Source organism: Arctopsyche grandis, chromosome 12 (assembly GCF_051622035.1).
Source record: "Arctopsyche grandis isolate Sample6627 chromosome 12, ASM5162203v2, whole genome shotgun sequence".
Taxonomy (NCBI): Eukaryota; Metazoa; Arthropoda; class Insecta; order Trichoptera; family Hydropsychidae; genus Arctopsyche; species Arctopsyche grandis.
This window is the reverse complement of record NC_135366.1, coordinates 20,626,116-20,639,132: the sequence shown is the minus strand read 5'-3', so window position 1 is coordinate 20,639,132 and position 13,017 is coordinate 20,626,116. Positions and strand designations below refer to the sequence as shown.

The window sequence follows — 13,017 nt, the reverse complement described above, 5'->3', positions numbered from 1 at the left end:
CGACAGAACGGAAACCACACGATCAGAAGAGAGGCTCGGTCGACCCGTTCCTTCCTGTGATTGGCTACTCTTTGCGATGCCAATAGTATTGCCATACCCTGATTTAACTCGACTTTTACCTGATTCAGGGCACGGCAATACTATTGGCATCGCAAAGAGTAGCCAATCACAGGAAGAACGGGTCGACCGAGCCTCCTTTCGGACCGAGCGGTCTCCGTCCTGTCGAGAATTTAGACTTTTACCCTAAGAATATTAGAAAATCGCGAAGAAATGATATCGTGGCTGATCCAAAAAGGATTTCTCGGTGATATTCCAACTTGTCCAGCATGTAACGAAGAAATGCGACTTCGCATCCGAAGCGATCGGCAGTATTTGGAGTATCAGTGTGTATATGTACTAAGAAGAGGCTAGTAAAAAAAGAGGGTCGAATCCACACGAAACCGATTTCAAAAAATTCCTGGTTCTACAATATATTAATTTAAAAAAAGATTATAAATTTTTTATAGATGTAACTTTAGTGTGGTGTGATTCTTAAGTTTAGCCTTCATTTTTTATAATACGATCGTTGAAATAATAAAAATCCATTTATTTACAGCCGTCGTTTATATATTTTTTATGAGCTGCAACATTGAAATTAAATTTTTGATAGTGGCAGCCCCCTCGTGTGCAACCCTGACAGCTACATTCAAAACAATTAATGTATTCTTTTGTTTGCACAATAAATAATTTAAATTGATTAAATATTTTGATGTCTGCAGGTTTTCCTTATATTTATATTATTAAAAAAAAAGGCGAAGAAAAATATAAAAAGGGGAATAAATTTGAAATCACATCGACATATGCTAAAATGATGCATTTATTGGTTTTGTATCAAACATGTAGCCAGTTTTGAAACGATAATCAATTAATACAAATAAAAACTAATCGACAATACATGGTAGTACAAAAACACAACACTTTAAAGATAAATACATTCCTCTCTTAAATTAAATGTTGGTTATAATTATTCATTTTATTACTGAATATATATATATATATATATATATATATATATATATATATATATTTATAATCCATCTTATATTAATAATAATGGTAAAACAAGAATAAAATTTTTAGTTACAATTTCAGCCTCTGAACTTCTTATAATCCATTCGCCCATGTAAATTTCAGTGAAGGCCGTATGTTTATCATATGCCCATTGTTTTTAATTTTATATTATCGCAATTGCAAAACTTTCACTATTCTTGCAAAATCATTAGCTTTTCTTTATTTTCAATTTCTCTCGTTGATAAAATTCTATTGTAAGTTTATATGTACAGACTTTTAGCGATAAATAAACTATATTAAATTTGAATAAAAATTATCCAAACTTTACAGTAAACAAACACTTATTTATATTTAAAACACTGTTGATTTTATTTTAATATCAAGCATATTGGATTCAATATATTTCAAAGAAGCAAACAAAAATCATTCAAAATCAACCCACATAGAAAATGATTATTGATAAGAAGAAAAAAGACAATTTTGATTTATATTTACTGGAAAATAATCTATAACACAAATACAATAAATGAAATGTCCAAACATAAAGCGTTTGTAAAAAAAAAAATTATTCAATATCATTAGAATTTTCCATACATATAGAAAATAGCTAAATTAAAAATAAAATTAATTTTCCATGACATTACTCCAAGGTTTTATTAATAAATACAAGTTTTGCAGTAAATTTACACAATTCGATAGACATATTGTTTGTAAACCATTTTTCTTTATTTTGACACTCAGAAAAATATGCATTATCACCACAGCACATTTTGTAAATATATATATGTAGGTTTGTGAACAAACAGAATATAATAAAATACAATAAGCACTGATAAACATATACATACACATACATCAGAGTAAAAAAAAATTAATAGTAGTACACAATACAAATAGCAAAATAATATAAATTATAATAAATTTGAAAAATGAGAAAATGTATTTTATAAATATAATATACTTTAATTTCAAATCAACACTGATCGTATTGAATTTGTAGCTCGTTGTGAACGTAATGGTAATTTTTTTTATATTATACAAAATGATTCACTGTCTACAATCAAATCAGGCACATATCCATCTACAACCTCTAATCAAAGATTTTTATTTATTATTAAAATAGTTACGAGAGGCATACGCTTAAAAATATGCCCAAATTATCACATAGTCTTTAAACATTTCCATGACTGCAAAATCTTCATTTATACATATTTAATAATTGTGATATTGTCGACAATATGTAAATTTATATATAAGTCGTTTACATTTTGTGCTCATGCACGCACACAAAATACACACAATAAATACTACATACATGAAATCATAACAGATTTGGTACAGAGGGTTCGTGTACTCGTTTTTGGTCAACAGTCGGTATCGTTTAACGCACTTGGTGAATTGAATGATTATAAACGAGCATTTCATTAATGCAAAACAAAATTTGCAAATACGTCTCGTATCGTCTTCAGTTTTGCAGTAAATAAAAGTAATCTCTATTATAGTACACTTTAGATATGAAATTACAAATTAACAAGGTTTAGTGAAGATATAACAAAACACGCTATATGCATTAGTATGAGATCTTATTTGATAAATTTTCATTGACTGTACAATTTGCAAATACATAGCATACTAGACAACACGGATACAAATACATTTTAATCCTGATTTAGTTCATTCGAACCATCTATACAAGTTTTTTTTTTTTTTAATTAAACATTACTTGTGTATGAGCAGTTATATCAATATTCGAAGGAATGAATAATCTAAGACAGTGGATCGGTTAAAATAAATTTATTTAAAATAAAAATTCAAGATTCTTTCACATTTTCATTTTTGTTTTGATATTTATCAAATCTGATAATATATATTATATATACATATACACAAAGTGTAGGAATCTTTAATATATTAGAGTTATACATGAAAATAAAATATAAGATGTTAAATGTACTGCATAAATATACGGGTAAACGTAAGCCGAGAGAGCATGCTGTGACACATACATATGTATGTATCAAAATTTCTATATATGGAAGAAGAAACATATTACCATAGTGACGTACGACAGTTTTAAGTTTCTAGAAAACCTTTATTAGGAAAAAAAGTATATGATTTCATCATTGATGTGTCACAACGCACACTCTGGTTTAATTCATTGGTAGAAATAAATATATTTGAATGACTGAGTCTTAGGTTTAAACGATTCATTAAATAAAAATTAAAAAATTAGACATTTATTCATAAAATAAATAGACAACCTTTACTAATAATGAACTCGAAAATCCATTTACTCGAAAAATTCCACTCGAAACAATTCATAATGAGTTTATGACTTGAAATAAAATTACTGGTAATTACATTGTTTGTGTGGAAAGTCAGGCACATTTTTAGTGTAAACACAATTTGGAAAATATTTCCTAGAAAAATATAATTAAAAACATATTATGATTAACAATATTTTAAACAAAACTAATTTACGAGACAAGACAGTCATAAGTATTAAAATTCTTTAATTTAAACAATATAGATGTTTTCACTATGATTTCTCAAATGGTATTCACCAACAATTGACATTTTACGATATAGCGAAAATTTTAATTGGAAACTAATAAAATTATAATATACTAAAAACTAAATTTTAATCCAAATTAATATTTTAATCGCCAAAATTGGTCACATATTTATAAATTTATCGCTCGGCATAAAGATCATCAAATAAAAACGAAGTGAAAAAAAATAAAATTTACTACGATAAAACTTTCAGAATAAACATGATATTAAAGAGTGTGTGGTATCTTCATATTATGCGTGTGTTCAAGAATGGACAGGCATTTAGCGTATCATTTTCAACTTAAAAATTCTAATGAGATACTTTTCAATACTTTGAAGTCATGGTTCAAAATTTAACAACCCTTATAAAATACACCCCCGTAAAGTTTGATAACACTATAAATTTCAAGGCCAAAAGCAAGCTGTAATTATATTCACTTTCACAAATACACTGTTAATTAATGTTTTCATCGTGAGATGCTCAAGTTAATAGTCTATACATTTATGTATTATTTTTATTTATTTAATACGTGTTTATTATGTTCTGAGTTTGTCAGCCGACGTGACAGTGCATGTGAGAATAATAGGATGGTCAGTGACGCAACAAATCTTGCAGATCGGCAAATGCACACGCTCCCAATCCTCGAGCGGCCATTAATGCCAAAAGTCCTGCAGCATGTCCGGCACACGCTTCTAGAGGGGCTCGCCACGGCAACTTTTGTGACTCTGCAAAGAAAACAATACATAAACACCAATACCACTCCATTATTATGCGATACTTGAAAGCAGAAAAATCGAATACCTAATATAGCAGAATTAAGAGCTGAACATACAGGTTCCCTTCTTGACGGATCTAGCTGCCAACCGACAGGACTTGCCCAAGGATTACTATAAGCTAAAAGACTAAATGCGTCCTGAAATAGTAAAATAAAAAGTTTTATAACAGCATTTTATTTAGGGTACGATTTAACTGTACATTGGGAAAAATACTTTGTATCTTAAAAAAAATGTTAGTGCATTAAAAATTTGCATTATTTTCGGTGCATTTAACAATCTCGTATTGTGCTTTGAATAAAATATTTTGGCATTATAAAGTGACCATTAAAAAATATGAAACAATCATTCGAAAAAATAGATATTAGCATTGGAATAGATACAAAAAGTGGCAACTTTGCAGTCTTCCGCTATTGACAGTTGTCAACTGTCAAAAGTGTTTACTTTTGTTTCTCACTAATGAAATTATAATCTCACTAGTGAAATGTAGTCTTAAATAAATAAAACCAACCCTAACTAAACCATAAATAAATAAAACCTAACCAAACGTTGGTTCGTATTTTGGTATTCGCGACGATGCAGTTCATCTGTCATTTTAATGCACATTACATCCAGTTTTTAAGTAGCAAATATTTTTTTTAATGATCAAAGCAAACTTTCTAATGCAATCTGTATCCGTCATTTAGAAATGCACACAAACTTTTTTGTAATGAACAGAAACATTTTTTAATGTACAAAATTATTTTTAAATGCACATTTATTTTATAAAATAGACGTTTAAATTGTTCCCTTTTATTTACAATATACATATAAAATAGTATAAAACTAGCCTCGAGCATTTTTTTATTAGCACTTAAAGTAACAGCATTCTCTTGGGGTAAGTGTTGGCTCATATTATACAATTCTTTTCCAAATTCAAGCATACGCTCGACAGATGCTCTACTTCCTCCGCATACTTGACGTGTGGTAGTTGTCGCCGCCGACGTACTGCTGCCTGTCACCATACTTGCACCAATCAAATCCACTTCTATACAAATAATTTCAAGATAATTAATTACAAACTATTGAAAATATTTACAAAATAAAACAAAAATCATACCCATATCGTCATCATCCTGTAAAATCGTTGGATCGGCCGTTGAATCCAAAGTTGCAGTGATACCGGGCATTCCTTTTTGTACGTGTGGAAGAGTAGTACTTATTCTATGTGATTGATATCCATTGCTACTTACTGAACCATTTGTACCTAAAAATACAATTTATAATCAATTCTATAATATCAAAATCCTATACCATTATATGTAGATCATTTGATTTAGTGTGCAATGTGCAACGTGCCAGTGATTATGAAAGTGATAAAGTCAACTTAAAAAAACGTACTGATTATATGTACATATGAATAGTTTGAAAAGATTCTTGATCTTTATGAGTTGTATTATTGAAAACATTGTTGTTTAATTTCCTTCAATTTAATTATAAGCATTGACGAAATATTTCACGATATTACCAAACAACATAAAAAATGACTTGTGAAAGTTTGGCTGTTTGTACAAAGCGCGACAAACACAATTCACTTATCTCAAAACAAGCAAGGGGTGACTTAACCACTTTCATAATACTGGAAATTTTACGCAAAATAGCAGGAGGTTGGATTCAATGGAGAATACAAATTCAAACACACCATTACTAGCACTTGACGAAAGGCCATTAGTTGAATTAGAAGAGGATTCCATTTCTACATCACTGCTATTATCCTCGACAACCGTTGTGGGAGAATGACTGATTTTAATAATCTCACTATCACAGTTAGTACCATTCATTGCTATATTGGTTTGATTATTCAGTTCCTCTTTTGTACCTGAACATTCACGAAATTCAACACTTAAGGCATCATTAAAACACTAGAGTAGTACAAATAATACGATATACGTATCAATTAAAAAAGCAAAACAATGAATATGAATGAAATTAAAAAATACCATTAGTGTGAGAATTATGGTGTTTACTATGGTTGTGTGTTGGACTTGCATTGCTATTGGTGTGTAAAATAACTGATGTCTGACCTCCACTACCTATATCGCTTACTCCACCAATTCGTGATACGCACATCTATTAAAAAAAAGTAAAATCAATTAAACGTTACTCAAAGATAATATATAATATATCGATTTTCGTCAAAAGTTTACCTCAGAATCTGATCCGTTCACCATTTCTACAAACTGTCTGCACTTGAGCATAAATAATAAATTTTGATTTTGTTCTAGTAGATTGGGATACAGTCTTCTAGCACTTTCTATTGCTTCACCCATTCGACCTGCTAAAACTAACTTCAAAATTCCTAAAACATAACATTTTAAATTAATATATGAACAGTGCGTACAATCAAAATACTTCCATGTACCAAAACACTCACTTTGTCTATTTTTTATAGAAGATATTTCTTCATCAAAAACTTGGCCAGTGGCACGAGCGAATGCTTCAGCTGTGCCACAATAGCCATGATGAACTAAATAAGAAGACACCATTCTAAAAATAAAACAAAACACATTAATAATTTTGCAGTTAAATATTAATGGAAAGGCATATCAAAGTGTGTATACACTAACTTTTGCATAATAGCTTGCCATTCTCCTTGGACATCAGGAATAGGAAACTCGTTGATCGTGAGACGCGTTCGAGCTCGTAATTCTCTAATCATATCTTCTATATCGAACACAAAAGGTTGTTGACCGAAATTGGCATCCACTACCTCTCCGGGAGTCTGTAAACCCACTGTCGGATATAAATTAGGCTGAAAACACAAAAAAGTTCAAATTAATCCAAATCACAACAATAGCCAATGCATATGTATAACAGAGAGAGATCAATAATTATATTCGTTTGATTTTTATACTAAAATTTAATTGAATGAATTAAATTTAACGCAAAATATTCATCATTGGCATTTCTAAGATTCTCAATAACAATAAAACATGTAAGTACAAAACAAAAAAAAAAAAACTGGATACACACAAGTACAAAATGAAATGATTTTGATTATTTAAATGTGCTCAATTATGATGCGCGAAACTTCATCACATCAATGAGAAATTAATATGATAGTATAACTAAATGATTCAAAATCAAAAACATTTTTATTTTGTATTTGATGTATTTGTAAGTGTATCGACAGTTACAAGTTTCTTTTCGAAAGCAATTCTGAGTTCTACACACGGACTTGTAATCACACTTGGCGACTTCATACAAAAGTTAAAAGCAGGAAACATGCAGCAATTGACAGATCAGTCGGATAAAGATACACAAATTTGAAAATTTTTGAATTCTAGAAACGGGTTACACGGTACGTCACATGCTACATACAAGCATCAAAAAGGTGCATCATAAGAGACGAAAAAAAAACAATTGATTAATAATCATATTTAATAAAGCATATATAATACTTAACGCATATATTATTATACTTAATCATAAAAGAAACACATCAAATACCAAGCAAAAATAAATTATTGCAATGAAACTTAACAATACAAATGTATATTATGAATATAAATGAAAATAAATCCTTACCAATTCTTTTATGGACGACATCCTGATAGTCTGCTCTTTATTTATTTTATTTACTATATAATCTACGATAGCTACATAAATCAAAGAATATATTTTTCAAAAAATATTTAAGTGAATAAATTTTAAAGGAACTTATATTTGGACATGTTCTTTGATTCATAGCTGTTCTTCAGGTGGATTTTACATTGAAAATTAATTAGTTAAAATTGCATTACACATTTAAAAAAAATAATAATAATTATACTATTGCAACTATAAAATATTATAATAATCAAAATTAGGAAAAAAATTCTTTCAACGAGACGACCACCTGAAGAATTGTGTACTTTCTGCTATTTTGACTATCTTACCTTAATAACGTTTTTGGACCTCCGTTCGACACTTACAGGCAAATCACGGAAGGCAACTCCTAGATGGTGGCCGTTCTTCGTGTAGAAGCACGTGTTATCTATGAGATTTACTCCACAGCCGATGACGTCTCCCGTGGTGAACGTCGGCCCGTACGGCTGTCCGGTTCCAGACGAGCAAAACGAATGACCGTCATCACCGTGATATCCATACGAGTGTTTATCCCAACCTGAAAACAACACAAAATCACCGAATTAAAAAGTATACCGACGAAAATCGAATTGTATACGAATGTACATATATGTATGTGTAGGTATAAAAAGATTTCAATACCTGGAAGTCGATTCATATTGACACCTTGAGCACTGAGACCGATACCCATATAGCCATCTCGGCCTTTGGACACGATACGGACTTCGAAATAGTAAAGGCCGCACGCTGGTGGTATGGGATGTGTTGCGCGGACGCTTGCTGCATCTTTGTGCGTCTTTCCATGACCTGAAAAGAGACGATAAGTGTGTGTTTAGTTTATGGGCATTGTGCGTTTGACTATTTGTTGTGATTTGTGTGCCTGCGATGGGATAAAGAAGCTGGAGCATGTGGCCCAGAGGCCAGATTCGAGCCAGAACATTGGCTTCGGTCCAGACCGCACACATGTTTCGTACATTTTGCGCGTGCTACGACAAAAACGCCCAGAGGTAAATCGAGTGACGTTTCGAATTCACACAGAGTTCAAGTTTACGAATGACGATGAGTTGGTACTTTTCTTTTTTGTAAAGGTCTGTTTTTGACTTTTCGTTTATTTTTTTGTTATTTTCCTGTTCCGAAATTCCTTTAATGATTACGAGGCAAAATTTGTATATTCTTACTTTATGCTGTACGCATTCATTTTGTCTAAATAGAATAATTTTTTTTATCATTAGTATCATCAATTATTAAAACTCAAATATCAATGTAATAATAATAAATGATTGAACACATCAAAAAGTTTTCAATAGATAAATTGCTCTATTCTTAATTATTGCTTGTTCAAGTCTTAAAATACAAATATTGATATGTATTGCATCCACTAGGGCTGTAAAGTTGTTAAAAAAAACACAACTCGGACTCCAACTCTCCGACTCAAATTATAAAAATTTTAAATAATTTTTTTCCAATTTGGTCAATTTTAGAATATCTTTTAGGTACCAGTATAGTGTGTTGATGTAAACCATTAATCTTTAATTAAAAAATTTGTATATTTTAGATACATGAAACTCTCCTCAATTTGACCTAAACATAAGAAATTGACAAAGAGATATAAACAGAGTGTCTCGGATTTGCATACATTGGATATTGGTGACTCACTCTTAGTCAGTAATTCAATATTCATATACATTATTTATTTTAAAAGAATAAACGCGAATCAAACGCGAAATCGAGGTCTCCGACTCAAACTCCACAACCTAAAAAAATACACAATAAAAAATAAAAATATCAGAATACATAGTAGGAAATAAATGTCTTGGATCTGCAGCCAGCCCTGATATAAGAATCAACCGTAAATACAAAGCATCCCCACAAGACCCAAATGGAAGAGAGAAGATCAAAATTCCAAAATTCATACATCACATCAATTATGAAAATAATGATGAGCGCAGGCTACCAGATAAATAATCTTCGATAACCTACTCTCACTAACGTGGAAAATATTACATTAGATAGCTGTTGGAGTAGAAGCCATCCAATAATAAAACTATGCAGGCAAGAGTATAATATACATAGTTAATAAGTCCCAACTGTTCCAGTATCGACGGGCATGACGTATTATCATGTAGAAGCTGGAGAACAAAACGAATTAAAGAGAAGTTCCTCCGAAGTTCAAGGGAATTATACCGAAGCATGCCCAAAAGGAAGAGAGTAGGGGAGAGATATGGGTAATACCCATACTCTTTCCTATATAGGAAACGAAAAATGCACTTTTTTTGCACTTTCTCAATAACTAGAGAGTAATATCCATCATGCAGATTCCACACAATCGCATTATATGTACTCTAGCTTGCTTATCACAAACGAAAAAAATTAACATCACAAAATACTCTCTAAAAGTAAAATTGTTATTTAAAAAATTATTGTTGGGGTACGATTTAACTGTACATTGTGAAAAATACTTTGTATCTTAAGAAAAATGTTTGTGCATTAAAATTTGCATTATTTTCGGTGCATTAAACAATCTCGTATTTTGCATCAAATACAATATTTTGGCATTATAAAGTGACCATTAAAAAATATGAAACGATCATTCGAAAAAATAGATTTTAGCATTAGAATAGATACAAAAAGTGGCAACATTGCTATTGAAAATTGTCAACTGTCAAAAATGTTTACTTTTGTTTCTCACTATTGAAATTATAATCTCACTGGTGAAATGTAATCTTAAATAAATAAAACCGACCCTAACCTCAACAAAAAACCTAACCAAAAGTTGGTTCGTATTTTGGTATTCGCGATGTTGCCGATACAGTTCATATGTCATTTTAATGCACATTTCATCCACTTTTTTGGTGGCAAATATTTTTTTCAATGATCAAAGCAAACTTTCTAATGCAATCTGTACCTGTCATTTAGAAATGCATAGAAACTTTTTTTAATGTACAAAACATTTTTTTAAATTGCATTTTTAAATGCATATTTATTTTATAAAATGGACTTTTAAATTGTTCCCTTATTGTTATCGTTATTAAGTCTTATTAATCGAAATGTCATTTGAGAAAAAACTTAAAAGTTAGTTTGTGTAAATAAAAACGGTCATTAAATTAAAGCTAGATATGGCGATATTATTTAATTTAGAAAGACGGAGAGTCAAATTGAACAAAATTAAATTGTTATGAAAAGAATTACAACAAAATTATTATATGATACTTTTATTATTATATGATATTTCAAAATTATTATATGATAAGTATCCTTCGTTAAACATTGAAAAATGTAAAATACAATCATAATGAAACCGTCGGATACAAATCCAAACACAGAGCATCTTCACCATCGGCAGAAACGAACAAAGAACATATATAATTGTACCGCATGAACGAATCCGTCTCCGTTGACCAGATTCTAATGTGCACACATGTACAAACATATCCTAAACCATGTATGAAAACGCATCTAATCTATATAGACAGATGCAAGCGCTCAAATTGAACGCATCCGCGACGAAACAATGCTGAATTCAGATGCGATTGTATCCACCATACATATTGCACACACACACACCGGCCTGATTGTTGCGCTTCAGTACCGTTCAATACTCGCTCGGGAAATGTGTGCAAATACTATATATACGAAATTACATGGCTGTTGGGTTTTTCGCTATTGCAATTATCCGTGCCATAATATAATAAAAGTAAACGTTGCAGGCTGACCGGGTGCGGCCGACGATGATGGCTACAGACGTCACTGAAAGAGTCTGTCAGTTCGATTCGGAAGCATACACGGTAATAATTACATTCACAGTTCAAATTACACGTAGTGTTTACAACGCGTGCCAGCATTGTGACGACAATACGGTGTGAACATAAAAATTGAACGGCGATAGAAAGCTTACGATGCATATTGATTTAGACACGTCTTTCGCATTTCTCACACGCACGGGAATACCAAAAGGATTTTCTTATATATATATAAATAAATTCACATAAAATCAAAAGAAGGGTGTATTAAGTAGCCATACAAAAGCTTGGAAGCAATTGTGCATTCTTTAAATAAAACCATTTAATTAAATATGAATAGTGTTGAATTGGACTAGTCAAAATGTTTACATATCGTGTTTGTAGCGTCCGAAGCTGTCTTAGAATATTACCATTGGGTGAGAATACTATTTAATACTATTTACAATACTATTTAGACTATTGATTAAATACATACAGCTAGAACGGTTTTTTTTAGTGTGGTAAAATTTTAGCAAATCTTTAGACCTTTAGCAAATCAATAAAAAAGTAAAAGCATTTTATCATCGACTGACAGTTAATTTGCTACGAACGAAAAGCATGTACCAAGTGAGGAAACTAAAAAACGTGTGTTCTTTGGCATTGTACTTCATTTGCATAAATATATGACAACATATGATGCAGTGGTGTTAAGCAGAAAAATTTCAATAATAAAAAAAAAACAATTTTGAACTGACATCTTACATACTTAATCCAACTTTCATTCAATAAAAAATATACAAACAAGAATCTACGAGTACTAAAAGGCAACTATGGTCAAATTACTTAGCTCACGACTCGCCTTTAATTTTTTTGATACACAACCAATAGTTTAATCGAGAGCAAATATTATTATTACACCGACTCATAAATTCACTTGACGTTTATGCTACACCAGCTTAGATGTTCTGACCAAAAAGAAAAGCGCACGTTAGAGATTCATAGCAAAGCATTTCGACCAATAGGAATAGAGATTTCGGGATGCAAATGCTGTATTCAAAGCCGGATTTAGATGAAGAGGCTGTAGACTACTCCACTTGTGAGCCCCACCAAGTCCTCCAAATCAAGAGTAAAGGATAATGCAATGGAATTTTCCTTTTATTTAATTTCTGTATGAGACAGTGCATCAACAAGAGCACTGTGACTTTCCAAAATAGCTTCTGTGGCTATTTCATGATCTTACCCCCTAGTGTCTTGACAAATATTTAAGGACTTTCGACTGAGGTTCCAAATATGATTTTAGAACTGCCCATCTTTA

General features: G+C 31.0%; 1 protein-coding gene across 4 annotated transcripts in view; it reads right to left on the bottom strand.

Annotated features, from left to right (window-relative positions):
• Positions 1 to 2,760: 2,760 nt before the first annotated feature.
• Positions 2,761 to 13,017, bottom strand: part of RanBPM (Ran-binding protein M) — a 42,908-nt gene continuing 32,651 nt past the window's right edge. For 2 of the 4 annotated variants that reach the window (XM_077442461.1, XM_077442462.1), the window contains 11 exons: positions 8,626 to 8,790; positions 8,331 to 8,521; positions 6,984 to 7,168; positions 6,791 to 6,903; positions 6,564 to 6,715; positions 6,357 to 6,486; positions 6,059 to 6,235; positions 5,477 to 5,623; positions 5,208 to 5,404; positions 4,406 to 4,517; positions 2,761 to 4,329 (listed from right to left, as the gene is read on the bottom strand). In XM_077442461.1, the coding sequence (XP_077298587.1) occupies positions 4,196 to 4,329; positions 4,406 to 4,517; positions 5,208 to 5,404; positions 5,477 to 5,623; positions 6,059 to 6,235; positions 6,357 to 6,486; positions 6,564 to 6,715; positions 6,791 to 6,903; positions 6,984 to 7,168; positions 8,331 to 8,521; positions 8,626 to 8,790 (1,703 nt within the window). In that variant the 3' untranslated portion in view covers positions 2,761 to 4,195. The remainder of the gene's footprint in view (positions 4,330 to 4,405; positions 4,518 to 5,207; positions 5,405 to 5,476; positions 5,624 to 6,058; positions 6,236 to 6,356; positions 6,487 to 6,563; positions 6,716 to 6,790; positions 6,904 to 6,983; positions 7,169 to 8,330; positions 8,522 to 8,625; positions 8,791 to 13,017) is intronic. The other 2 variants (XM_077442459.1, XM_077442460.1) reach the window with 2 other exon arrangements.